The 25,520-nt window shown below is 44.7% G+C and overlaps 6 protein-coding genes across 7 annotated transcripts; 4 read left to right on the plus strand and 2 right to left on the minus strand.

Annotated features, from left to right (window-relative positions):
• The first annotated feature begins 1,873 nt into the window (after window positions 1-1,873).
• LOC131264357 (formin-2-like) lies at window positions 1,874-11,283 on the plus strand. The gene is made up of 8 exons (XM_058266661.1): window positions 1,874-2,294; window positions 3,835-4,551; window positions 5,322-6,053; window positions 6,606-6,772; window positions 7,529-8,843; window positions 9,576-10,634; window positions 10,703-11,000; window positions 11,069-11,283. Exons 1-8 carry the CDS (start codon window positions 1,874-1,876, stop codon window positions 11,178-11,180), a joined length of 4,821 nt encoding a protein of 1,606 aa, XP_058122644.1. The 3' UTR covers window positions 11,181-11,283.
• Window positions 11,284-12,960: 1,677 nt separating this feature from the next.
• LOC131266051 (probable RNA-binding protein EIF1AD) lies at window positions 12,961-14,157 on the plus strand. Its single transcript, XM_058268400.1, has one exon. The coding sequence runs from the start codon at window positions 13,036-13,038 to the stop codon at window positions 13,594-13,596; it is 561 nt and encodes a 186-aa protein (XP_058124383.1). The 5' UTR covers window positions 12,961-13,035; the 3' UTR covers window positions 13,597-14,157.
• Window positions 14,158-14,356: 199 nt separating this feature from the next.
• Window positions 14,357-18,819, minus strand: LOC131266049 (uncharacterized). Its single transcript, XM_058268397.1, has 7 exons — window positions 18,602-18,819; window positions 18,294-18,454; window positions 17,937-18,197; window positions 17,679-17,875; window positions 16,899-17,623; window positions 16,614-16,820; window positions 14,357-16,533 (listed from the first exon to the last, which is right to left on the minus strand). The coding sequence occupies exons 1-7, from the start codon at window positions 18,603-18,605 to the stop codon at window positions 15,188-15,190; spliced, it is 2,901 nt and encodes a 966-aa protein (XP_058124380.1). The 5' UTR covers window positions 18,606-18,819; the 3' UTR covers window positions 14,357-15,187.
• Window positions 18,820-19,115: 296 nt separating this feature from the next.
• Window positions 19,116-22,768, plus strand: LOC131266048 (nonsense-mediated mRNA decay factor SMG8). Its single transcript, XM_058268396.1, has 5 exons — window positions 19,116-19,342; window positions 19,420-19,558; window positions 19,631-20,509; window positions 20,630-20,731; window positions 20,793-22,768. Exons 1-5 carry the CDS (start codon window positions 19,293-19,295, stop codon window positions 22,578-22,580), a joined length of 2,958 nt encoding a protein of 985 aa, XP_058124379.1. The 5' UTR covers window positions 19,116-19,292; the 3' UTR covers window positions 22,581-22,768.
• Window positions 22,769-23,123: 355 nt separating this feature from the next.
• Window positions 23,124-24,819, plus strand: LOC131266050 (uncharacterized). Of its 2 annotated transcripts, none has more exons than XM_058268398.1 (4): window positions 23,124-23,263; window positions 23,359-23,502; window positions 23,581-23,719; window positions 23,786-24,819. In XM_058268398.1, exons 1-4 carry the CDS (start codon window positions 23,170-23,172, stop codon window positions 24,693-24,695), a joined length of 1,287 nt encoding a protein of 428 aa, XP_058124381.1. In that variant the 5' UTR covers window positions 23,124-23,169; the 3' UTR covers window positions 24,696-24,819. The 2 variants fall into 2 exon arrangements, with proteins under 2 accessions (XP_058124381.1, XP_058124382.1); XM_058268399.1 differs by having other exon boundaries at window positions 23,149-23,263; window positions 23,402-23,502.
• LOC131266052 (uncharacterized) lies at window positions 24,806-25,368 on the minus strand. The gene is made up of 2 exons (XM_058268401.1): window positions 25,042-25,368; window positions 24,806-24,971 (listed from the first exon to the last, which is right to left on the minus strand). The coding sequence occupies exons 1-2, from the start codon at window positions 25,282-25,284 to the stop codon at window positions 24,852-24,854; spliced, it is 363 nt and encodes a 120-aa protein (XP_058124384.1). The 5' UTR covers window positions 25,285-25,368; the 3' UTR covers window positions 24,806-24,851.
• Window positions 25,369-25,520: the final 152 nt, after the last annotated feature.

Below are 25,520 nucleotides of genomic sequence, written 5' to 3' on the forward strand. Positions count from 1 at the left end.
TTAGCAAAAAGATTAAAAATCATTTTGAAAAATTTATGTTATGTAACAGTGATAAAATACAATATTTAAATTGAATGAATAATGCGTTGGCAAATAGTACTAAAACGAACGATTTAAAAAACAAAATGTATTCACTGGATGTACATGTTAGAGTCCTTCACGAATTTAACTTACAAATCAAAGCATAGCCATTGATTAATCAACAAGAGTCAGCACGCAAGAAACCACCCATTTTTAGTATTTTGTTTGGGGAATATTAAAAGTTAATTTGGGAAAAATAAATGCGGAAACAATCGCATCAATGAAAAAGTTTGTCTCCGCACATGGCTGCGTTAAGGTTTTTTTTTATACAGTAAACTTTTCATTCGTCGTTCATGGATGTCCTCTGTTCTCTCCAAGCAAGGTAGGAATTAAAATCCATACTCCACCAAAAAGTAAATTCTTAAAGTAAATCCATTCAGTTTAAAATGAGATTCGAAGTATAGTGTAGTAAAATGCAAACGATACTTTTAATAAATTTAGCTTGATAACAATCACAAAACAGAAACAATCGTGATCGTTGGACCAGCTAGTCTCCAAGATAAGGTAGAAAATAAATCTACGTCAGATGAATTCTACGTTATTCAGCGTCAATTGTACAAACTATCATTAATAAATGGGTGAGTAATTCAATTTCATACCACGGTTCCATTTGTTTCTGCCAGCTTTAGGACACGCATTATCAGACGGACGAAAAGTCTGTGTAGCAATGTGTAAGCCGATTGCACATTTTACGAACCGTTGTGCGTCATTTCGGTCCACCAAACCCCCGAACGGCGGACTCGTCGGTGCAGCGAAGCCAAAAAAACCAAGTGGCCCCTCGCAGCCAGAGCTAGATCAAGAAAAGATTACACTTTCGTTGCGGTTGACGGTGCGGCCATTGTAGACTGGCTGGGCCGGGACCACCGGATCGGTTTGTTTCGTTCGCCATTGCGGCCGACCCCTCGAAGCCGCTCAGTATCGTTTCACGCCTCGCCGCAACTGGAAGCACGCGCGCGCGCGCGGTGAAAATCACTCTGTGCCTTACTGGAAAGATTTTTTTTTTTTTCTCGGCTCAGTTGTGCCAGTTTTGTTCACGCATAGTTCAAACGGTAGTGCCATTTTGCGCGTGGTTTTGTAGCATAAACAAAGCGTTCGGGGTGGAAAACGCGCCAACGACGACGACGCCTTCGAAGGGCGAGAATGCGCATGTCGGGAAAGTGGGTTCGAACATCGAACCGAAGGAAAACCCGTGGCGAGTGGTGTGTCACCGTAGTGAGCAGTGTTCTACTAAACAGTGAGCTCACCGAGTGACAGCTTTTCCTCCCTGGTGCATGGTACGCAGTCGATGCAGTTTGGAAAAATCTATACGCCCGTACGCCAGTGAAAATTTGATGGTGCCGGAAAAGTCGAACCCCCTTTTTTCGATGGCGCAAACCCATCCGTCAATCGGTCATACCTTTGGTCGCGCAATCCCTCAAGCCGCGTGAGTGAAACGAGCAATTAATGGTGCAATCGAAGTTGGCAGCGCAAACCGTAGCGTCTTGTGCAAAACGCAAACCCCCAAACATCGCAGTGGGCCACCAGCAAGGTTGTCATGCAGGAAATGTGTTCTTCCAATACGGTGCTCCTAATTGGACGGCGCTTGCAGACATCGTGGAGGAGCGTTTCCGTCTCGTCCGTGCGCGGGCAGTGAAAGGAAAACCCGCAGTGTTTGTGTGACATTTTTGCGTTTAGATGAAGTATTATCCATCCGTCGGCGGGCGGACTAATCGTTGAGCAAATCGTTTGCCACCGCAGTGGAACCTTCGCATATCGAAGGATTGGACGGGGGTTCCGCAACTCGCTGTTCATAATGGGCAACACGCAAGGACAGTCAGCTGCTGGCCAGCCAGCGTCGTACGTCTCATCGTCAGCTGAGCAGCGGCCGCCACCCGTTGCCGGGTCGAAGTTTTCGAAAACTCCCACCCTCGGCAAGGGCCGAAGCTTCATCAAGTTCGGCAAGAAGAAGCAGCTGCTGGTGGAACATGGGGCCGGCGGGGGCGTCGGTGGCGGTGGTGGTGGCGGAGAGGACGGCACCAAAGCCGACCTTGCTGCTGCTGACACGGAAGAGGACGGCTTTTCGAACATCCTGCTCGATGCGGTCTCTCACTCGGGCAAAAGCATCCTGCGCCAGGATGTGGCCGACGGCCAACCGAGCGAGCTTTCAAAATCAGCTGATTTCGACGAGCGCGAACCGGAAGAGTTCGCCGCTGAGTTCCCGGAAAAACTGTCCGGTAAGTTTCGCCGAGCGAAACGGGGGTTTTGCAAACTTGGTTCCTCTTTCTTTTTCCCAATGTTTTGTAAATCTACTCGAAATGTATTTATTTTCTGTTCCATTAGAGCTAGTGCTATAATTTTTGAGACAAAAAAAAATTACGACGGAAAAAGGAAAAATACCTTCAGTATGTTGAACGTAAAATATCTCAACTATGAACTGGTTTTATGAGCTGAATCATTTTCGTTGTACTCTTTCATTGGTCAAGTGGATTCAGACATGAGTCACATTGGTTTTATTTTACGAAAGCCGCAGAGAGCCACAAATACAGAATTGCGATAATGCAGAAAGTAATAAAAACTACATCTTCATTGAAAATAAATATGTTTTAGTTATATAATAATTTCAAAGCAAAGCGTTACTATTCAATATCACTGTTTATTTTTTTAACGATCAAAACCCAATTTAGAAATTTTAAAGCCACACAATGAAACGCTGTACGGTGATCCGTGCGAGCAACTGTAACTTTCTACGGCATATTCTGGCGAGCGTTTCTTATCAACCGCTAAACCGGTATGCAAGCATGCTTTATTATTAGCACCCGGTTCATTAACGCGTTTTTTTACAGCAAACCACAAGAGCAGCTAACACAACATGGTAGGTTTCGCGATGTTACGTGAAACAATGTGAGGTTGCCCACCCTTTATGAATGTGGTTTAATTTATTGGCGATTGGAAGAGGCTTTGAGCCAGTGGGATACATTACTTCTTTTCACTATTTCACTTTCATATAGCGCTTGAAAGCGCTTAAGTAGTTTGATAGAATTAAGCTAGTAAATTAATAACTTAACTCAAAAAGTAAAAAAAAATTAAAATGTTCTAGCGATGCCTATCAAAATATAAGAAACTTATACTTAACTGTGGACGAAAAAAAAAAATTCGACCATTTTCTTTGGATATTTAGATTTTACGAATTCTGAGTGAAATGGTTTCATACACATGATTATTATTAGTAAATGTGTGCATTGGACAACGGTTTTTAAATATAAACTTGCGTTTAGATTTAATAATGATCGAAAATAGTAAAGATAGACTTTAAGTTATGCTATTGATAGATTAAGTATTAAATTAGGTCCCGTGAGGAAATATATTAAAAAATGGAGAAGTATGGTCCAATCGTCGACTTTTATATTACACAAAGGTGCTACTAAAAATAATATTTGTGATTAAGATTAGGATGGAAGAACTTGGACCAGTAGCGATCGTTTAATGTGGTTGGTTACAATTTATCTATTTCTTTTAAAAGTAGGTCAAGGTTTTATTTTGAAAGGATGTATCTATTCGAACCAATCCCAAAATTATTTCATTTAGACGTAAATATTATCCATTATTTAATTTTTGTTATTATTATTTGTCCTCTTTTTGATTTTTATGTAGTTTAATTACTTTTCAAGACTGTGTACTATTATATTGTATACCTTAACGTTAGAAGGTGTGTCTTAAAATGTGTTTAAAATTTTCTTCTAACAATACATGCACCGAATTGGATCAAACAATCAGGGGCAAACAAAACTTGCGACCCCAACAACGATGGAGATGCGCCACCGCGTTCCGATGACGCAACGGCAACGATGACGACATTAGCAGCGGGGGGCACGATCGGCGAAGCAAACGCAGCAACCGCGGCCATCCCGAGGCACAAAAGTAACGTTGTGGAGAGAAGCGCAGGAGCAGGCGGTGGAGAAGATGCACACCGTAAGTCGCTGACCCGCTTTGAGAAGGGTTGTAGAGGCATCCACCATCGAGCACAACCTACACAAGAGCACCATGTTGCAGAGGCAACGCCGGCAACCGCCCGCGAAAGGGCCATCGCACAAGCACACACGCACGCTCGACTCGATTTGCCGGTCGCGTCGCGCTCCGTTACTATAACAACCAACGCAAACACCACCAGCACCGACCCGCGATCGCGCCCCCCGCGATCGGAAACAACGTTACCGACGACGGGGTGTTGTTCTGCTACGGGTACGGGTGTGCGTCTCCACCGCGCGGAGGAACCGGTTCCCAACGCACGGGAGAACTTTATCGCGCACAGCGATGCAGGCGCTGGTAGTGGTGCAGACGCCGCCGGACTGCACCAGCCAGCGAACCCGATCATTGTCACGACCGATTCATGGAAAAGGGCCAATTCGCTTAGTCAGGCTCCAGCAGTGCGTGAAAGCCGACGGTCACCGACGGCCACTCCAGCGTCCGCGACGGTGGTTGCCAGCGACAAAGGTTTGTTGTGTGTAAAACTTGTACCATAAACCTGTGGCCGGTGGTTCGCTCGATCTGCAGTGTGTTTCCGGGAAAATACTACCCAAAACCGCAAAAATAAGTTTAGAAAATGTGAAAAAGTGCGTTTCCCAGCAACTGTGGCATGATTTTCCATCCAAATATTCTTCTCTAATTCTACAAACGTTGCCTATTCTGTGCTGAAGTCCGTGAGTGAAAGATGCTTAACCCGTTATTTTTCAATTAACCAGACTGCGATGCAATCCATCCGGAGCAGCAGGAAAAGCAGGAACGAAATCGTGGGGTGTGTAAAAATGGCGGAAGAAGTCATTATTCGAACAGACGAAATTGTTCCTAAATTTGTGTTGTACTCCCGTTTCACATTCCTGCGTAAATGATCTTCGCAATGATCGCAAGGGGTTTATGCTGGTATGAGTTGCATGCAGGCCCACCAACACAAGTGTGAGCGCAAAAGAATGAATGAAATGACCAAGAAAGGCGTTGTGAAAACAGAATGAGGAAAAACATTTTGTACGAACGAAAACAATTGACCAGTTTCGTGGAAAGAGAAGAAAGAACATAGCGGAAACAATTGGCATTAAAATGTCATTTGTTTTCCTTCGGTATTGCTGTTAATGCTCAACGTTGGCATTGACCGTGAAAAGTACCAGGCGTTAAGCGCCGTTTTAAGAATATTGATCTCGTGTAGATTTAAATCCCCTCGCCTTTTTTGGTGTGCAGAAAAGTACACAACATTTGTATCCTCGTTGCAGATACCACGAATGTAATCCATCTTCGCGAGCGCACGGCATCGTCTAGCTCCGATTCGGTCTTTACCGACCCGTCGTCACCCCATGGTGGGTTTGCGACGGAAATAAACGAGGCCTATTATTCGGAGGAAAACATCTGCGACCTAGCCGATGCTCCCGTGCAATCCGGGGGGATCCCAAAACAACTTCCGGTTGCACTCACAAGTGCCGATGGTGACCGCACGGAAAATCTGAGATCGCAACTGCAATGCAAGAATGTCTCGAAAATCGATCTTCCACCGAGCAGCAACGAAAAGCCCCAGCCCCAGTCCAGTTGGCAAACGCACGCACCGGCAAAACTGCAAATCGAACACAACGTGAGCAGCATTTGCATTGAGTCCGAGCGGGCAGTTGATGTCTCGCCGGAGTCGTCCACGTCGACATCCCCGGACGACACGATGGAGCGCAAACGGATTCCCCTGTCGCACCGGAGAACGGGTAGCACGAGCGTCGCGGTCGGTAGTAACGGCAGCGCCTCGGGAAATGGCACCGTGACCGCTGCCCGCAGTACGGAACATGGAAAGCCCACCCGAGTGCTGTCGAAATCGAGCCTGTACGCCGGAACGCGGTTACCGGTTTTAACGGACCGAAAGGTTCCTCTCGCCAGTGGCTCTAATGTGACCGCAGCAAGCAGAGTGGTACGGCCGTCCTACGTGCCGGAGAAGCTTAACTTTTTCTCGTACGAAAAATTTGAAGGTAAACCAGATTTACTTGCTTGCTATTAAGCTTCCCTTAATTACGCTAGTCCGTAGCATTAATACGCTGTACATACACTACTAAATAGTAGAAAATTATGTGCTGTTTGTAAAACCATTATTAAAGAAAATTATGATACAATCCCTGCCGAAAGTAAGTGGCCAATTAACTGAGACTGCTCAACCATCACTTACTGGTAAACTGACTCATTCACTGCATGCTTAAAAAACCACCTTCGATAGAGATAAGTTCAATTCAGTCGCAGGCGCAATAGATGGACACTTATCAATAGATATCGTAACTGCGACGATCACTCCTTATCAGCGTTCTCGATGCCCCGTTTCATTCAGAGAGCTCGGTGCAGAATGATAGTTAGTGTGCACGTTTAAAACTTATTGCATGGAAGAAAACAATCGATGAAGAACACATTATCTTTAGTAAACATTAATATCAACCACTTTGATTAACGAGTAAATTTCACTTGTAAATTACAGCAATCATCTTCTAAAAAACTTATTTCGTAAATTAATCTTTTGCTATACCTTATTTTAGGGCACATGCTAATGAACTGGCTATCGTCGTCTCTGGTCTCGAATCTAAGTGGAGTGAACGAACAAGACCTGCAAGCACTGCTGTTTCAGTACTGTACCAATTTGCTCGTGGCCGGTGTGATGAAACAGATTCCTGATAAGCATGCTCCTCCACAAGATACCTTTCGGGTGAGTTTGTTCGACAGGTAATAAAAAAGAAGATTGATGATAGCTTTTTTATGGCGGTAACAAAAAAAAAATGCGTAGCAGATTGCGTACAAAAGATCGACGTTTAAAACATAACGTTACTCGATATTCCTAAGCAAGATACTAAGGTGCAATACTGTATGAAAGTATTTCAATTCCTCGTGAATGTTAATTTTTTAAGCATGCTTTTAAATTTTCAATGTTTTGCCTTGATCAATTCAAATGAAAAAGTTAAAAAAAAATGAATTTGTGACACTCTAATTAACCTTGATGCTCCAATGCCAAAGACAATGTCCAACCCTAGAAAACACATTCCAGTGAGCGTCGCCGTTATAGCAGCAACCGGTTGTAGCTCTATTTACAGAAGAACGGTAACGAAAAGCACTCACCATGCGAGATTTATCAGATAGGAGCATCGTCTACGAAAGGGAAGCTAGATGTTGACAAACGTTGTGACAATGCAGATGTTGACAAAGCCATTCTCCGCCACATTGTCCGGACACAAAACAGATACGATCAGTTTTTGAGTAATGTTTCAAAGTGGACGAAATTAGTTTGCCGATGTTTTAATCGTGACCTAGATGCCTTTATTCGCAAAATTTTCTCCCTTGCACAGCTGAAAGCATGTTTAAAAGGCAGAAACTGAGTAATTCCGTTTGCGATCAAGTGTGTGTTACACCCAACGAACGGATCAATATTTCGGAGCATCGGAATAATGCGACTTTATTTTTTTGTTAGACGAATCTTATGTACCAGTGGACCCACACCGAACCACCGACACCGGCACCAGTTACCCCAGGCCGACTTGAACCGCACGTCGTGTGGCCCCATGTCCCCGCTCCTGCGAAGACCGTATGTCACCAATCAACCAGCACCAGCACCGAGTCCAACGTCAAGCCGGAGATCGCAATGAACAGCACAACGCAGCAAGCTTGGGATCGTGACTTACAGCTTCTTCGGGATCAAATTGCCAGCTGTGGAACGATCGAGCAAGTGAGATGCATATTACGCGAATTCTTCAACCAGGATGCCCAAGGTGGCACCAAGGGTCGCCGTTCAATGCCGCAGGATGTGCTCAACGAAACCGACTGCACGGTGTACGACGCGGCAACGAAGGATTTGCTAAATGATTCCGAAAGCACTCTGTTCGGCGTGACCACAAGCACCCCCAGCAAGGCAGCTCGTCGTAACGGTCTCGAGGGGATCGCCCAGAACGAACGCCCTGTGCCGGCCACAGGTGCATCAGCGACCCTACCAAGTAATGAAACGGAAGATATCGATATGAAGGCTTCCGCCAGCGAATGTGATAACACGACACATAACCAAACATTCCCCAAAAACAGTATTACTACCGGCCACACTCCGGCGCAAGTCGTGGCGCCAACGGAATCCCCCGAGACGAATGCCAAGAACGTGCTGGGCGATGGTAACCATTGTAACATCCCTTGCCCTCCTGGAGCGCCCATCTTCGTATGTTCCAACTGTTGCAAGCAATCCGCCAGTGGCTCCCAGAAGGGCACGGAAGCCACCGTAGTGACGAGAGAAACCCAAACGGATCCCAGCCAAGACGGAAGTGGTGTAACGGATGCGAGAAGTCACTCGGAAGTCACAGTCTCAGCACCACCACCGCCTCCTCCTCCCCCTCCACCACCCTTGGCACCGCTGGGGGCGTCGATGCCGCCACCACCACCTCCTCCACCACCCCCGCCGGGACCACCGGGTAGTTCGGGTCCTTCCCAATCAATGCCACCCCCTCCTCCACCGCCACCGCCACCCTTCGGTCAGTCAGCTCCACCACCACCACCTCCACCACCCTTACCGATGGGTGGGGTGCAGAATCCTAATCCACCCCCACCACCACCGCCCCCGTTCGGGGGGCCACCGGGGCCTCCTCCACCTCCACCCGGTCCCGGCGGTGGAGGACCGAACGCAGCGGCTGCGCTAGGACCAGGTAAATTAGCGTCAAGTCAAGGCCCCCCTAGTGCGAACACCAGTGGCCCTCCGCCACTACCACTACCCATACCAGTGCCCGGAGGATGGTATGCGGCGAATAGTAAGCGTTTGTTTTTGTTCTCAATCTCAAACTGTTTTTCCACCTCCTAAGATTTTTGTATAGTTTATTTTCCTTCCCCAAAATTCTGTCACATTTTTTTCTCCCTTTCTTTTGTTGGAAATGGCAATAGTCGAGTTAAAACTTTTTCTTACTTTTTGTAACAATTTTATTTAAGCCTTTTTCAATAACTTCACGTTTTTTCCACTCACTGATGCACTTTTGTAGTAGTAGTAATTTTTGAAGGGCATTTTAACAGTAGGAAAAGGAAAATATGGCAGTTTTCTCCAAAGCTTTTCTTGCGTAGTGCAGTAGTAGATTGCTGATTAATTTGTAACTTCCGAAACCCCTCTATTTGCATAAATCAAACAAAAATCGCACTCTTTCCTTTCCTATTACCACGGTGTTTTGATCCTTTGTGGTGCTTGTTATTTTATATTGCACCATTTCTTCAAAAGTGGTGTCTGTCTCATGTAACTTTTGTTTCCGTTTTTTTCTCCCCATACACTGGGTAATATCCTTTTGTGAAGGTACCCACATTGTGGATCAACGCTTGGCTCACCACGTGTAGCACAATCACATGTACTCGTATGTCCGTCTAATCTGTGTCTTATTACCTTGGTTGCTAGTTTAATTGGTTGTTTCTTCCTCTGTGTAGTTTTGTGTCTCGTTAGATGAGTTTGCTCCCCACAGGCGACGTAATACACAACATTCGTTTCCTTTCTTGCTTCTCAGTTTTGCGTAAGCAGCCGGTAAATCCGCCGAAACCAATGAAACCCCTCTACTGGACACGCATTCTGGCGCCAAAGGAAGCAGGGTCCAAGACTACAAACTCTCTCACGTCCTCCATAACCGAAGAAACGGATGGTGGTTCCGTTTCGCTACCGCAAGCGGAGCCAATGGAAACGAGCGAACCGGAAAAAAATCCACCCACCCCCTCACCACCTCCGGCCATCGCCGAAAAGCGTCAGGGACTGTGGCAGGAGCTGGAGGAAACGAACCTGGACAATTTGGATGAGTTCACCGAACTCTTCTCCCGGCAGGTCATCGTGCCGAAGCTGCGCGAGAAGATGGAAAAGCCGGAGAAGACGGTCAAAATTCTCGACTGCAAGCGATCGCAGAACGTGGGCATATTCGCGAAAAGCTTGCACCTCGAGTGGGACGAGATCGAGTGCGCCATCTACCACTGCGATACGTCCGTCGTCAGCCTGGAGGCAATGCAGAAGATACTGCAAATAAAGGCCACCGACGAGGAGCTGATGTTGATACGGGAGTACGCCGAGAGCAGCCTAGCGAACAACAACAACGCGATCCCGCTCGATCAGCCGGAGCAGTTTCTTCTGCGCATCTCGAGCATATCATTTTTTGCGGAGCGAATTTCGTGCATCGTCTTTCAGGCGGAGTTCGAGGAGCACTACAAGTGTGTATCGCGCAAGCTGAAAACCGTCAAGCAGACGTGCGAGTTTCTCACCGAGAGCGAAGAGCTGAAGCACCTCTTTTCGATTATCCTAACGCTGGGGAACTTTATGAACGGAGGCAATCGCACACGTGGTCAGGCGGACGGTTTCGGGCTGGAGATTCTAAGCAAGCTGAAGGACGTCAAATCGGCCGACACTAACACGACCCTGTTGCATTTCATTATCCGCACGTACATAAGCCAATGTCGTAAGAGTGGCATTATACTGCAGGAAATCAATCTCCCCATTCCGGATCCTAGCGATTTGGATAAGGCCGTCCTGGTCGATTACGATGACTGTCGATCGCAACTCACAATGCTACGCTCAAAAACGGAAGGTACGTACATCGGAGCATTGCTTTGTTTGCCTATTTCAAATAACAATTTCTTTACCACCACCGTCCAGAGTGTCGCCAGACCGCGGACAAAGTAATTCAAGAATCGACCGAAGATCAGTTGCATCCGTTCAAGGAAATAATGGAGGAATTTATCGAAAAAGCGACCGCGCGCATCACGAAGCAGTTCTGCAAGCTGGATGAATGTCGCGAGTGTTTCATGCGCACAATGCGCTTTTATCACTTCACCCCGAAGACGGGCACGGTGGAAGAATGCAAGCCGGAAATGTTCTTCGAGCTGTGGGTTCCGTTCGCGCAAGACTTTAAGAGTATTTACAAGAAGGAGATGCAGAATCTGCTCAATGAACTGTAAGCCCGTGCCCGCAACCCGCCCATGTTGTTGGCAAAGTGTACTAATGCGTCTATGTCTGTTCCAGATTGAAAAAGACTAAGCGACCTTCCACGACATCCACGGGGACGAAGCAACCGACCGGCAAGCTAAAAGCAGGCTCTCTGAAGGAACGAATGAAGCGCCTCATGCAAAACTAAACTAACCTGAGTAATATATTTTTAGTTAGAAGCTGATCGTATCCGTTGAAAAATGTTGTATCTCACAATTCCTACACAACGAGTGGTACAATAAAATTTACGAAAAAAGAGTTTTACTAAATTTTCTATTCCTTGACATGGATGTTCAGAAAGGGCCAGCGTGTAAATGCCTGGAAAGAAAATGTAAGCTACTTATTTACTATGCAATTTACAGTCAAACTTCCTTATCGGCTAAATCCAATATAACGAATTTGGAAATTCGAGAAGATACTTCAACTGGCTCCCACACGGTTGTAAATAATTGAAAAATATTCAACTTAAAAAATCCAGTATGACAAATTTCACTCTTGCTTGTTTCAATCTATCAGCTAAACCCAAATTTGAATGGAACCAAGATTTCGTGGTTCTGCTGCACACGTTTTAACATCCGTTTTAAACTGAAGTCTTGAGCGACGCCTTTTAACCGGACATGTTAGTTCGACACCAAGTTACCACCAAGGTAACTATGACACACGTTACTGGCATGTTGTCAGTAACGCCTTGAATACCACATTGTTAGTGATGAGGAAACTGAATCCCTACAGGGATTCGAATCTTTCGATTCAAACCCATTCTGAGATCCGGATCTTCGAATCCGGATATATCATGCGTGCCTTTCAAATTTACTGATTTTTCATATCATTTGTCACTTTATCAATTGTACAATCAATGGTTGAATTGATCCAATGGCTAAATCGAGCTTGTGAATGGTCCCCAGGACCATCTGGATCGCTGTCGCTATCCGCTCCCAGGGGGAAAAAATGAAAATAACATTTGGGTGTTTTTACAACACGCAACTGTCAGTGATACTCAACCGGGCCATTGTCGAAATTGCAACGCAGTGGTAATTTCTCAAAAACTGGAAACGATGGATAAGTCTTTACGTCCACAAAGTTGTTGGTCTGCAAAAGACCTTTCGTTTGAGGGGTCTGTCTTAAAATCGGTCCAAAGAATCAAAAGTTATTGGCAAATTGGCTGTTTCGGCCATTTTTAAATAGGAATTCATTTCGCAAAAATTAAGTAGCCAAGAAAATCTCACATTCGTTAAAGTTGTGTGTCTTGAGCAGACCTTTCCTTTGAGGGGATAATCGTGAAAATCGGTTCAAAGAATCAAAAGTTATTAACAAATTGGCAATTTTTTGCCTAAATGGCTATTCGAAATATTGAGTACCTTGTTCCGGTCGAACCGGAAGTTTTTACGAAGCTTTTCGAAAAATAAACTTTCTCAAAAACTAGAAAATATAGAATGATCTATTGTTACACAAAGTTGTGTGTCTTGAGTAGACCTTTCATTTAAGGGGTCCGAAATCAATTATATTGTCTCTAGATCGACTCGTTATGTGACTAATTCGACTCAAATCAGTGTGAGTCGATTCAAACAGTTTAGGATCAAGTCAGAATCGAATTAAATCGAGTCCCAAACCAATCAAATCTGATTGGTCAAATCGAATCGAATCAACCCGGTTGACAAAAATTCAAATTTTTTGCAGCTGTCATGTAGTACCAGCAAGTTTTCCATGGCAGATTGCTGGGACTCTTGCTGGAACTACATAGTACCAGCAACAATGTCAATTTCTGTCAACCGGGAAATCTTTAGAATCTGTCAGATGGGATTCGAATCTTTAGAATCCTTCAAATGGGATTCGAATCTTTGGAATCCATCTAGGGATCGAATCTTCGAATCTTCCGAATCCCGATTCTGCCAACACTATACCACATTGTGTTTTGTTTTGATGCCGAAACCTTCACACCGCCGGTAGTAAACCTAGCAAGTTTTCCATTCCACCAAAGTACACAATTACCAATTGTTATCGTAATGTCGCGTGTGACGAAAATAAAACACGTCCTTAAAGAGCAGGAAGCAGACGACTTCGATGTGCCCACAGGAAACCAGCGTATCGTTCGTATCTTTGCTAGTCGTGGCAATAACTTGCACGAGGTTGAACCGGATCAGGATGGTGAGGAGAGGTTCCTCGTCTCGATGCCGGTCAAGTTCCGTAAAAACGTGTGGATCAAACGGGGAGATTTCGTGCTAGTCGAACCAATCGAGGAGGGCAACAAAGTAAAGGCCGAAATCAGTCGGATACTGACGCCGGAGCACATAAAGGTGTTCGAAAAGGAAGGCGTGTGGCCACGCAAGTTCAGCAAGAAGCGTACCCTGGAAGACGATTTGGACGAAGATGGGCTGTTTAGGAACACGAACCGAAAATTTGTTGCCCAAAGCTCCGACGATGATGACGACGATGACGAGGAAGAAGAAGATGAAGAAACGAGCGGCTCTGAGGACGATGAAAATGATGATGAAGTTGATTGTACAGATGAGGCATCAAACCGGAATGTCACAAACAATGAAAAGAAACCGGCGACGGAAACCTAAATGACCAAACGTGTGATCGATAGAGTAAGATTTCTTTGATAATTTGCGTCAATGCGTTTATTTGTTAAACTGTTAAGATAGAAGTATCAAAAAAATGCTAAAGATACACATATCTGTACATTTGTAGAATCTTATGCCTTCAGATGAACTTCACTGCTGGAAAGAAATGTCCACTTCCGATTCATGGTTTCATTAGTTGTAATTTGGCGCACATGGAATTAGCGAAAGAGAGCGTTACATTGAAAGCATAATGATACCGCGCCCTTTCGGGCCGTCAATCCTACTTTTAACCTGTAGGAAATGGGTTTCTCTTTATCGTTATAATATTCGCTTTTACTATGTACGAGCACATAATAAGCTAGATTTGATTTTTAAGTAGCTATTGTGGATCGTTAGAATTTGCATAGTTTTATATTTTCTGCGATTCTATTGATGATCCCTTGTCCTTACGCTGCTCATGATAACGTTGCGTTTATGAGGTGCAAAAGTGCATATGGCTTGTGCGTGAGGAACGAACCAAAGAAAATAAAACTGGCTACCAAAACTGTTTGATGAAAGTTATGTTTGGTATCTTTTCAATTCTATCCGTCTACTAGCAATGTTTTTGTTGAGAACATATCTTCCTACGGAGATGAACAGTCTGAACTTTCTGTCTCGTCGTGGTGACAGAGAATTCCCACTTAATCTTGAGATCGTTTTGAAGCAAGGGCATATTTCATAGGATTGTACTTTTGTATTTATTTATAATCTCATGTTTATGTAGAACGATCCCGTAGCGATCATTGGTTATATTAAAAACTTTCACCTACAGGCGTTTTGCACGCGCTTTTTACTATGTGAAAAAGGGCAGACCTGGTTATAAATGTAGTGCTATTGCAGCAATAACGATCTACATCAACTCGTGAGGATCGGCTTTGAATAACTATTGAACCATCGAGAGAACCATCTATCTTTTGATCGTCGTCTGATTCTGCTAATACCGGTAGGTTAAAAATTAAGTGCTAATTAGAGCGACAAATGGGCTCACCTCCTGCCTCACGCGCGACCACCTACGAACTCCATTCGCTTCGTGTCGTTCTTATTTTCAAGCAACTAAGTAGAATGCAGGCACTTGTAGTGTATGGAACTGGGACTTAAAATGTAAAGATAGTTTAGTTCATCATCACCAACATCATCGATCAGACCAAATCGAGTGGCAAATTATTGTTGGCCATTCAGCGCGCGGTGGTCATCGTTTCGTTTCGTTTTTTTTTACAAACCAGCTACAAACGAACATGCTGTTTGTTCAGAATGCAAAATGTACACATGGCCATTTGAGCTGGGAATGTACCTCAACGTTATCTTGCTAAGGGTGTGTTATAAATTGTCACTACCAATGAAACCAAATTATTAAATCACACATGATGGAATGATTGTATTAAAAGCCCTCTTCTGCAGCTAGTTATATCAGAGTTAGTATAAGAGCAGAATTTAATATTCGCCGCCGTAGAGATAAATAGCTTAGAAATAATCAACAAATGCAACTGAAGCCTGTCACCAACCTTCACAAAAAAAATGTACAGCCACCACATTCGAGGACAAAAGATGCAACTTACTGTCGTTCGGCGGATGTAGCGTCTGCGGAATGCGTTGCCGTTTGCAACACTTCATCCGTCTCTTTTTCATCCCGTTCCTTCTGTTCGCCATCGTCGTTTTCCTCCTCATTTCCACGATCCGCTTCCTGCATCCTTGGCACCAGAGGGCTTTCCTCTACACTGCCTTTACTTTCTTGTGCCACGGCTAGCTTTGGTGATGTTTCCGAAGAACTGATTGGCAGCGTCGACGGTCGGGCAAGTTTACTGGTGGACGAACTGCCCGTTAATCCCCCGGCCGTCTTACCAAAAGGGAAGGGTTCTAACAGCTGCTCGGTCTGCGGTGTATTCACGGCCACAATTTCCGTTTGCGTTTCACTATCGCACTGCGTAGATGTGGCCGTAGCGTGACAATTCGGGGGCATGTTGTTGGCCGCTTGCGGTACGTGCACCAGGAACTGCATACAACTGACGATATCCCGCACCGCCCCCTGCAACTGCTGCACTTGGTTCATCAGCATCGAGCATGATTTGGAGAGATCCTGCAGGGTGTTCGTATTGTCCACGGTTTCACCAGCCACCCCCAACGGTGCACATTCTTCCTCCTCTTCCTCTTCCGGCAGGGAAGGTTGCTGCTGCTGCTGTAGCTGACCCGTCGAGCTGCCACCGTTGGCGGGCGCTTGTCCTGATGGGTTCATTGTTGACACCTTCCGCCACAGCTGCCGCAAAGCCTTCATTTGCAGCTGCTGTATTTTGCGACCGGACTCCAACTGCTGCTTCGTAACCTGCATATCCTTCGTCAGCTGTAAAATGTGATCGTTCGTACGTTTGTGGAAGAGCTTTTCCACTAGATCACGTGTCCGCTTTCGTGCAATGTGACCGCGCCAAAGTTTCTGTATGATGATGGCGGAATTTTCCGTCGCCTTATTATCACCCACTGCGTCCGTTGTGCAGTGTTGGGCGGTGGATTCTTTCTCCTTTATTTTAGCCACCACCACGCTAGCGAACTGTGCCTGGTGCTGGTGGTGCTGTTGAGTTTGCTGTGCCGCCTTGTGCCGGATAGTACGAAGTTTGTCAATGTTGATCGCCTCACTGTCGTCGTCCGAGCTTACGGCATTGCTGGAACCTCCTTCCGATGGCGTTGCTGTTGCGACGTGCGCGGAATGCTTCGACTGTGCGGACACGGGTCTGGAATGGCTGTTGCTGCCATTACCACTATGATTGTTGAGAGTCTTTCTTGGCGAGAGGGATGGCGATGAACGTTCACTGCTATTGGTGCGTTTCGATGCCCGCGGACTGCCACTCTTTGTTGCCGAGTAGGCAACAGGAATTCCTCCACTGGTTTGGTTTGTAGAACGATTCGTGTCTGTGAATATGCAGCAGAAAATATGAATGCTCTGTAAGAGATCTGTCTCTGATATGTTCCAATGTACTTTAAACGCATACCTTTGGTTTTGATAGCCTTTGGTATCTGCGGGGTTTGCGGTTGAGGTTGCTGGTTGCAATGTTGCATATTTCGGTGCACGATACTGGCTGCAGTAGTTGTGGTGGGACCGCAGTCCGGACTCATCAAAGACTCTGGTACCGGAACCATCTTCGATGCAACCGTCAGTGGTCCACCACTCATCACAATAGGCGACGATGTTGGTTGATCTTTTGCATAAAACAAAAAATAAGGCGTACTTTTTTGATCTCGTAGAAACCATAACAGAACAAATTTTTATAACTTACCGTTGTAAAGTCCACTGTGCGATTGATTCGTTATCGGTGGCAGCTGTTTGCTTAACACAATGCTTTCATGCATTACATTCGGTACACCACTTCCCGCACCAGCCGCCGTGGGCATTGCACTGCCGTTGCTATTGGCCAACATGGTTGGATCCAAGCTTTGCGACATAATGTTGCTGTCCGACGTAATGTTGTCGATCAGCGATCGAGTTAACTCAAACAATTGTGAACCACCAGAGCTACTCTCGCTGTGCCCCGATGACATTGAATTGTTCGACAAGTTGCCATGGTAACTGTTTGACATTGCATCCGGTGAATTTTGGCGCCCACTGAGACGCGACACTCGAGGTGACTGAATCCGTGTGGCTTGACCTTTGCGGCGTAAGGAAGAGGGTGAATTGTTAGCCGATTGATTGCCACCTTCACCACCACCACCTCCACCACCGAGGGACGTTTGCTCCTGAAGTGCCCGTTGATGCTGCTGTGCTTTGCTCAGGATAAGCCGAAGTTTCCGTTCGTTTTGGTTTTCCAGCGCCTCGCCGGACAATGGGCATACACTGCTCAAATATCGGGCCAACGCGGTCTGTTCTCCTATTCGAAACTGACGACCACGTCCCTGGCTGTAAAGCCATTCCGCTTTCAGACTCTCTATGGCAGTGACGACGAAGCCATCGATATGCTTCACACTCATACACCAGTTTAGTACGAATGGGCGATAATCGAATCCCCTAAAAGCGGAAGATATTTAGCAAGAGCTAAAAGTTGATACCATATGTTACTTACACCGCATTTCCAGACATTTGCACACATGGATTATCAACTATTGTGATGCTATTGAGATTATTTAAATGACTTAGGGTGCAAATTTCATTCAGATCAGCAATGTTGTTTTTCGCTAGCGTTAATGTTTCCAATGATTGAGGTAAGTATTTATCACATTGTTTTAAATGTGAGATACGATTTCCGTTCAGAAGCAGCTCCTACAAACAGCAGTCACTTTAGTTATTTTCGATTATTGGCATGTTTGTCTCATATACGTACCTTTAAATTTTTCAAAAATGAGATATCCGATACGCTCGTTATACTATTTTCCGACAGGTTAAGATACTGAAGGTTCACGTTGGTGTTCAAATGTTCAATCGTTTTGATATTGTTGCACTCCAGATTCAAGTGTGTCAGATAACTCAGGTCTTTCAAGCCCTCTATTGTGAGGATTCCATTGTACGAAAGGTTAAGTTCCCGTAGACAATGCAATCGGCATACCCCGTACATCCGTAGAAGTTGGTTTTTGCAAAGTGATAACTGAGGGGTAAAAAAGAATCAAAATCAGTTCGTCAGATATAACTACAAGGATGCCACTGTTTTTCAACGTGCACACATTACAGCACGTCGACGTACCTTTTCGATGTTCAAATATGAATCAATATTATCTATCTTCTGCAACTCGTTGTTATCCAGTATCAGCACTTTGTACTGCTGGGCATCTTCCATTTTCGGAACTTTTTTCAGACATTTCTTAGCCAAATCCAACGTGGGCTTCTGGCAATCGATCTCCAAATCTGCAATGAAACACCCCCACGATTCATTGTGCATGTTTGATTATGTGAAAACCAGAACTACATGGTGGCCATCGAGCCACAAACAAGGCACGATTGATTTTCTCGATAAGTTCGCAGGCAGAAAGTCGCGGCTGCCGCTATAATTACCCATTTTGCAGCAAAATTGTTGACCACTGCTTCACACGGCACTGTGTTGTAAATATTTTTCACTGTTTCACCTCTTTTCGTTTGTCCTTTTTCTTGTTATCACCTAATGCCAAATTTTCCAGATCCCTAATACGCCAAGGACACTGTTTTACATGTGCAGCTTCAATACTCTAGTCGTGTGTGAAAACTGTCCCTCTTCGCAGAACAGCCCTGCGTAGTACATCGTCCTTTGCCGTCGCTAGGACACCCTCAAGGATGGCAGGTTCTCGACCGGGCGTTATATACGCACAACACAAAGGACGCACTACGCGTGCGGAAAGAAGTTTTCATTGATTTTTCACAGAACCAGAACAACGAACGAATGAACAACATCGGAAGCATCGTTTAGCTATTCACAACGATGGATAACCAACGAACCAGGCACGCACGTCAACATTACATTGTGCCGTTCAAAGTTGGCGCCAAGTGGAAAACCGGCGTCTTCGCGAAATGCTAGGCAATATGGCAAAGTGTCAGCTCTATTTTCGTGGAACCATGCAGACGCGTTTCAGATAGCCGGAGCAGATGTTTGCCGTTTTGACACATGTTTGTTTACAACCAGGCCGTGAAATCGTGGTTGTTCGGTTCCCTCTAGAAAGTAGCAACCGTGTAGATTTCATGCATATTGGTAGAAATTGTGTAACGCAAGAAAATGAAACCCTTCGAAAGTTTTGTGTTCCCGACGATCCCCTCGGAGCTACGGTAAGCAAATAAACCTTTTTCATACGCACCATAACTGCATGGAGATTAATGTTGCCTTTGTACCTCTACATTTGCAGCGAAAGGTTTCTTGATGACGAGAAGCAGATGGTTGTGGTGGGAGTCCTGGGCAAATCCTTCGAGCCCCACTGCAGTAAGCTGTTAAACTTCGACCTACTACACACTCATCCGGGCTTGGGCGATGAAACGGGTACCGATGTAAAGTTGCAACGTGTCGCCAGAGGCACACACCGTACGAGCTGTATTGTAAATCGAACCGTTTATTTTTAGGGAAGAGTTAAATTTTTCTTCCGCCCCGAAGGAAACACCCTGTTCCTGCACTTCGATGCTACGTTCGACAACTTTGTCCTGATGCAGCTGGCCGAACAAATGCTCTCCAAGCAACCCGATGGCAATCCGGCGCATTTCATCGAATTCAATAGCGCGATTCGAACGCGTTTCGCGCGGGTGCTGCTATTAGCCCTGCAAGTTTGTCACATTTTGGTGCTGGTAGAACCGTCGGTTTCATTCGACATGTCCTATCTTTCCATCTTCAAGTCGTTGAAAATCATTCGCGAGAAGTACGTGCTCAAGTTTCTACCGAAGCTATTGCGAAACGCGGACGTTGGAGCGTTCATGGGGAAAGAGTGTCGCCTTTGCAGTCCGCGGTTGATATTTATGTTCAACTTGCCGGAAAGCAGCGAGACGCACACACCGGACGACCTGGAATTGCTAGAAACGAAGGTGGAAGATTACATCAACAAAATCTTTCGTAACGAATTCATCATCACAAACAACAGCGCCATGTCGCTGTTTTCGGTGTCAAAAAACAAACAGTTTGTGTTCTACAACGACCTAAAGTCACATCGGCAGGACCCACTGGGAGAGTCCATAGAGCTGTTGTCGTCCTACCTAAGCAAACAGCAAAAGACCAGCACTGGTACACTACCCGAACAAGATGAGCAGTCAATCCTGGACAGCGTAAGGCCGTACGATTTTTTTGGATATCCTTTGAAGTACCATTTCAACATGGATGTTGATGTGTTTGACGACGACGACGATGAACGGAGCATTCTTGGTTTGATCAACGATCACGTGGTTGATGGACTAGAAACCGGTTTTGATGAAACAAGTGTTTGCGGAAGGCAGAAATCGAAAGTCCATTTTGCAGTAAGTATAAATACACACACTTTGTTCTATGCTTTGTAGTTTTGTGCAACCCGTAAAGTAATTTTCATCTGGCCGTTCAAACCAAAACCTAATAAAAAAGTAATTTGCATCGTCTTCCAGCTTCCTTCCACATTTGCCTGGTTCGAGATGTTCAAATATATGTACGAACTATTCATTGTCAATCCCAACGCGCCATATTACGATGCCTACGATCCTGATTATGTAAGTCATTTGTTTGAGTTCCTACACAAAACGTAGTAAAACATAAAAATCTTGTTTACAGAAAGCCTTCCTTGAGAATTTCCACGATATCGTCGATATTGACGAACAGTTTTTTGGCGAGATATGTGAGCACGGTCTCGAACTGGCCATGATGAACTACAAAGAGATGCTTCCACCACATTATAGCTTTTCATTTCACGAAACCAAGTATCAAGCGGCGCAAAATCTCCTCATGGATTATGCACGTGGACCTGAACTGAAGCCAAGCATAGAGAAGCTGAAAGAGTACTGTGACTCCATCTGGCAAAGTGGCAAGCAGCAGTGTGAATATCCGAGCTTGCGGGGCAATCCGTGTGTGCTCGGCAAACATAAGCCAATCGATGCGTCCGAGCATTCGAGTGGAGTTATCTACGTGTCCGCTTGTAACTGCGGCCGCACGCAAGGCCATCGGGAAGATCCGTATACCATACGGCAGGCGAACTATGAGTTCTATCAAATCATCGCCAAAAGCTGCAGCAACTGCAATCGACTGGAGCGCGTTCAGTTTCCCATCTTCGAGCCGTCGGTTAGCGATTTTCGTGCAGCGGAATTTATAAACAAAAATTTCTCCAACCTCATGTCGTTCGATAGTACGGGCCGAACGGCATCCGACGTGGCACCAAACTTTCGTACCGCACACGAAAATTCCCTTTTCCTATCGGGCAGCCAAAAGAGCCAGAATACCTCGGAAAGCTTAAGCTTTAACATTGGCTCCGAAGTTGAAGAGGACGAGTTAGATGGCAATGTAGCAAAAAAAATTGGTGATCGTCGGAATCGCCAAACGGTGGCGGAACAAAATGACCAGGAGCAATTTAACACAAATCGAGATGATTTCGGCGAAGACGATGAAGAGGTTGATGAGTATAACGGTGACGATGAACAAATTTTGAACATCAACGCCCGGATGAAGGAAATTGTTATTAAGGTCGGTGGATCAAGTAAGGCGACGGGTTCGCAATCCAATGATGCCACATTACCTACCGCATTGAGCCGCCAGCCATCGACAACCGAGTACTTGCCTGGAATGCTCCATGCGGCCAGTCCCGCCGGATTACTGCCCCGTTTTCCTTCCTGGTCACTGGTATGCTTGGGCTCGAGTTCTATCTACACACACAACACTGGTTTGCCCGAGCATGTACAAAGTGGGTTCCTCTCGGGATCCAATTTCCTACTGCCTTGGGACGTGAGTGTACGTTTAGAGCATGCCCAATGCTGGGCGGCGTCGTATGAGAAAATTCGTAACCGTAAAAAGGGAAACCAACATTCTTCGAAAGGTTTCGAACAAAACAATACATTCACGTTGAAAATATTCATCGGCGTCGAGTACGAGTGTCTGCGCGGCCATCGGTTCATAATGAACGGACCGGATAGTATCCTTCGCAGTGCTACCGAAATTGCCAGGGATAGTGGCAGCAAGGTAGTGTTTAACGATATGCCCATCTACTACCCATGCCCATGTCGGAACACAATTAACAATACGGCGCAGTTGATGCGAGTTCATATTATCACACCGAAAGCACCAGTGAACGTTATCATCGATCCGAAGGTGAAGATTTTCCAAAACAACATGCAAAACTGCATAACGTTCACGTCCGGGATGGCAGCACCGATCAAGCTTCCGCAAAGCTCGTACTGGATACTACGGTTGCCTTTCGTATACGAAGGTGATAGTGGCCCACTTGCGGCCCCGACCAACGTTAATCCATCCAGTGCCATCATGCATGGTGCGTTGATGGCGGGAATGTATGGCATCAGGGAAAATGAGCTTAACGAAGAGACGGCCGGTGGATTATTAAATCCTTCGGGTTAATATGTCAGGAGATCGTATTGGCTGTTTAGACCGGCTAATGTACCAGTAGTTCATCATTTTACCTCTTTTTTACCAACGTTTAATCGCGCTTGCTTTCGTAGCTCCATCTGTTATTATTTTTTGATGAATTGTTTAACCGGATTTTTAATTAATAAAAATTTAATTAATTTTTGGAAGAAATAAGTACATTTGGATTGTCGTCGTAACGGCTTTTTGTAAACATTATTTCAACAAACTTTCATTCTTTGTTGAGGGGCAGTTGACCAAGAATTAATCGAACATCCGATAATGCATTCTTATAAATAAGTACCAAAATAAAATCGATAGTAATACAATCCAATCGATAATTTCTACGATCAAATTGTTTTAATCTCGTAGGTATGTTTTTTTTTCATTCGGCACTTATTCTTTTCTCAGATTCGTTTTGGTAAAGCGGAAAGTAAAATAAAAACATTGATAAGCCCGCGTTTGTAGAATGGCAAGATTGTTTACGTAGCGCAAAACTCGATCGTAGTACCGATCAATCGCTCGAGTGGTGCAAAAGTGAAATCACCGCTTATTGACGATCATTACTACAGCAGTTTTAAATATGTGGACAAATTCCTCCAGTAGAGCTCTAAATACGATCACGTTCGTTATATTGTTCTGTTCTCTGTTACCGTTTTTTGTCATCAGTTATGCAAGTAAATGATACGTGGCTTACATTGAAATCAATTCACCAAACAAGTTACTTTTGAAGACCACTATCGGATTCTTGATGTTCTCTGCGTCATTCCAGCCGTTGCCATTTCCCGGCAACTGTGGATGATTATCCTGTTCAGACGGTATCCTTGGCTTAAGCAGACCAATATCCACGGGATCAAAAGTTTTGTCGATCGTTCCCGGAAACCAGAAGTGCTATGTGTTTTGATGGAAATGGAAGGTTTGTGTGCTTGAGATTTAGTTTTATTTATTTTCCTGACTCGGTCCTTTTGCGTTTCTTCCCTGCATTCCCAACCAGGTGAACTGGATATGGTGAAGCTCAAGGCAGAATTTTTACATCACATTGGTGACTGCAGTAGTGCTCATATGCGACTATGCTTGCCGAAGTTTATTTTACCATTTGTTTCATGTTGGAACAAATATTCGTGGCTCAAGGGGTAAGCATATTTGAAAATTTGCATCCGCGTTTTTTTTTTTAACGGTTCCTTTACTTTTTCCACTAGAACCAGCAGTGCCGATGAGCATATAATCCTTACCCCAGCTATTCAGCGGGGGCGTCCAGTGCAGGAATTGATGTGTTTAATAAACAACACGAGTGCAACCTGCACATCAAGCGAGGAGGAGCCTTTGATAACGAAATCGAAACCGGCTCTGCCATGGCAAATCGTATGCATTCCTGTTATCGGTGGTTCTAACGAGAGAAATGAAAAGTGTATCATCTCCAACTATCTACTCTATACAATCGACGTGGAGCTGCTCAGCGAGGCAGAAAAGCGTAACTTGAACTACATTCCTTCCAATGGATACCTGGAGCGCTCAAGACCGTTGTTTGATAATTTACTTGATAAACCGTACTATATTCCAAGGCTCTGGAATTATATTTTTTCTTCGATACAGCAGCGTTGGAACGAGTTCGTGTACCAACATGATCCGCTAGAATCGCCTGATTACGACCATAGGAAATATTCCGGCATTGGGCAGCTACTTTCGGCGGTGTTTATTTCGATCGTTTATGTTTGTGGAGATTTTTGCTCTTCATTTCGAACCCTTAAGGAGAATCCTCTGGATAAGATTGACTACCTACAACGGTTAATCGAGCGCGAGATAGACAAACGGAACCTTACCATACGCACGATCTGGGCCACCTTTTTGTTGTCAATCGAACCGATAAATTTGCTAAAGGAATGCACATTCCTGTTGTGGAAAATCGTTGCCACGTTCACCTTGATGGTTCCCTGGTACACTTTAAGGGAAACAGAGGCGATAATACTTTACTTTTCCAAGGGAACAGTGAACAATGATTCGATCTTTGGATTTTTCGTCGAATGCATCCCTATTTGCTATGGCGTTTTAATGGAATGTTGGCGAATGATTAGATTACTAGTCGAAGTTACGTTACAACTAAATGAATAGTGTCTTCGAATAATTGTACAAAAAAAAACCATACATGAATTATACAATCTGCAAACAATGGAAAACGATAATCACTACACGTGAACTATGATGACTAGATGGACAAATTAAAAATAATGTTGTTTTTACTTATCAAATTAGAGTACTTTATTCGTTTTACATGGGTGGGCCAGTGTAAAAGGGTTCCTTGCAGACGGATAAGAATGTGCACAGCATATTATGCCCATCGACGTCAAAATCTTCCAGTGTCTGGCCAGTTTCGAAGTAAGTTACGATCTAGAAGTAGACATGAGCTTTGTTTGAGCACAAATTTGTGTTGCTTTAGATTCGATGAAGCAATACATACCTGTTTGGCACGCACAGTATCATTGGGAGCGGCGACGCCAATTATTTCTACCCAACCTTTGACGGTGCCATTCAACGGTTCCGACAGCATCACTTGTACATTAACTCCGTCCGTCGATTTGCCACTGAACGATTTACAGCCACTTTCAGCACGGTCTACTTTAACATGAATGCTTACTGGTTGGCCTACATTTCTTTTGAGAAGAGCAGCATTTACAATTGCTCGGCGTTCGAAAGATTGCATTTTATTCGTGATTTTCTGATTAACTTTGGGAGATGTTGGGTGCACAATTTACAAGTCTAAACAAGTGACAACATGAAAAGCGCGCTTGCCGGTGGAAACTGTTGACATGCGGCTAGCCTATCTGATACAACAAATCGATTTTACACCGTTTTCATTTATAAGCTTATATTTATTTTATTGGTAAGTATGTTTAAATTAAACAATAATTCTTTTATTATTTTACAAGATACTTCGTT

This window comes from Anopheles coustani, chromosome 2, assembly GCF_943734705.1.
Source record: "Anopheles coustani chromosome 2, idAnoCousDA_361_x.2, whole genome shotgun sequence".
NCBI classification, from domain to species: domain Eukaryota; kingdom Metazoa; phylum Arthropoda; class Insecta; order Diptera; family Culicidae; genus Anopheles; species Anopheles coustani.

Bases quoted from the DNA above. Each gene is read 5' to 3' on its own strand.
- LOC131264357 (XM_058266661.1), top strand. From the start codon at position 1,874: ATGGGCAACACGCAAGGACAGTCAGCTGCTGGCCAGCCAGCGTCGTAC. The intron at 10,635-10,702 runs GTACGTACATCG...ACCACCGTCCAG, and splicing joins GCTACGCTCAAAAACGGAAG to AGTGTCGCCAGACCGCGGAC. The intron at 11,001-11,068 runs GTAAGCCCGTGC...TGTCTGTTCCAG, and splicing joins CAGAATCTGCTCAATGAACT to ATTGAAAAAGACTAAGCGAC.
- LOC131266050 (XM_058268398.1), top strand. From the start codon at position 23,170: ATGTGGACAAATTCCTCCAGTAGAGCTCTAAATACGATCACGTTCGTT. The intron at 23,264-23,358 runs GTAAATGATACG...GCGTCATTCCAG, and splicing joins TTTTGTCATCAGTTATGCAA to CCGTTGCCATTTCCCGGCAA. The intron at 23,720-23,785 runs GTAAGCATATTT...TTTTTCCACTAG, and splicing joins AAATATTCGTGGCTCAAGGG to AACCAGCAGTGCCGATGAGC.
- LOC131266049 (XM_058268397.1), bottom strand. The intron at 16,821-16,898 runs GTAAGTTATAAA...TTTATGCAAAAG, and splicing joins GCACAGTGGACTTTACAACG to ATCAACCAACATCGTCGCCT. The intron at 16,534-16,613 runs GTATGCGTTTAA...GCATATTCACAG, and splicing joins AAAGGCTATCAAAACCAAAG to ACACGAATCGTTCTACAAAC.
- LOC131266051 (XM_058268400.1), top strand. From the start codon at position 13,036: ATGTCGCGTGTGACGAAAATAAAACACGTCCTTAAAGAGCAGGAAGCA.
- LOC131266048 (XM_058268396.1), top strand. From the start codon at position 19,293: ATGAAACCCTTCGAAAGTTTTGTGTTCCCGACGATCCCCTCGGAGCTA. The intron at 19,559-19,630 runs GTAAAGTTGCAA...GTTTATTTTTAG, and splicing joins GCGATGAAACGGGTACCGAT to GGAAGAGTTAAATTTTTCTT. The intron at 20,510-20,629 runs GTAAGTATAAAT...ATCGTCTTCCAG, and splicing joins AATCGAAAGTCCATTTTGCA to CTTCCTTCCACATTTGCCTG.
- LOC131266052 (XM_058268401.1), bottom strand. From the start codon at position 25,284: ATGCAATCTTTCGAACGCCGAGCAATTGTAAATGCTGCTCTTCTCAAA. The intron at 24,972-25,041 runs GTATGTATTGCT...GTCTACTTCTAG, and splicing joins ATACTGTGCGTGCCAAACAG to ATCGTAACTTACTTCGAAAC.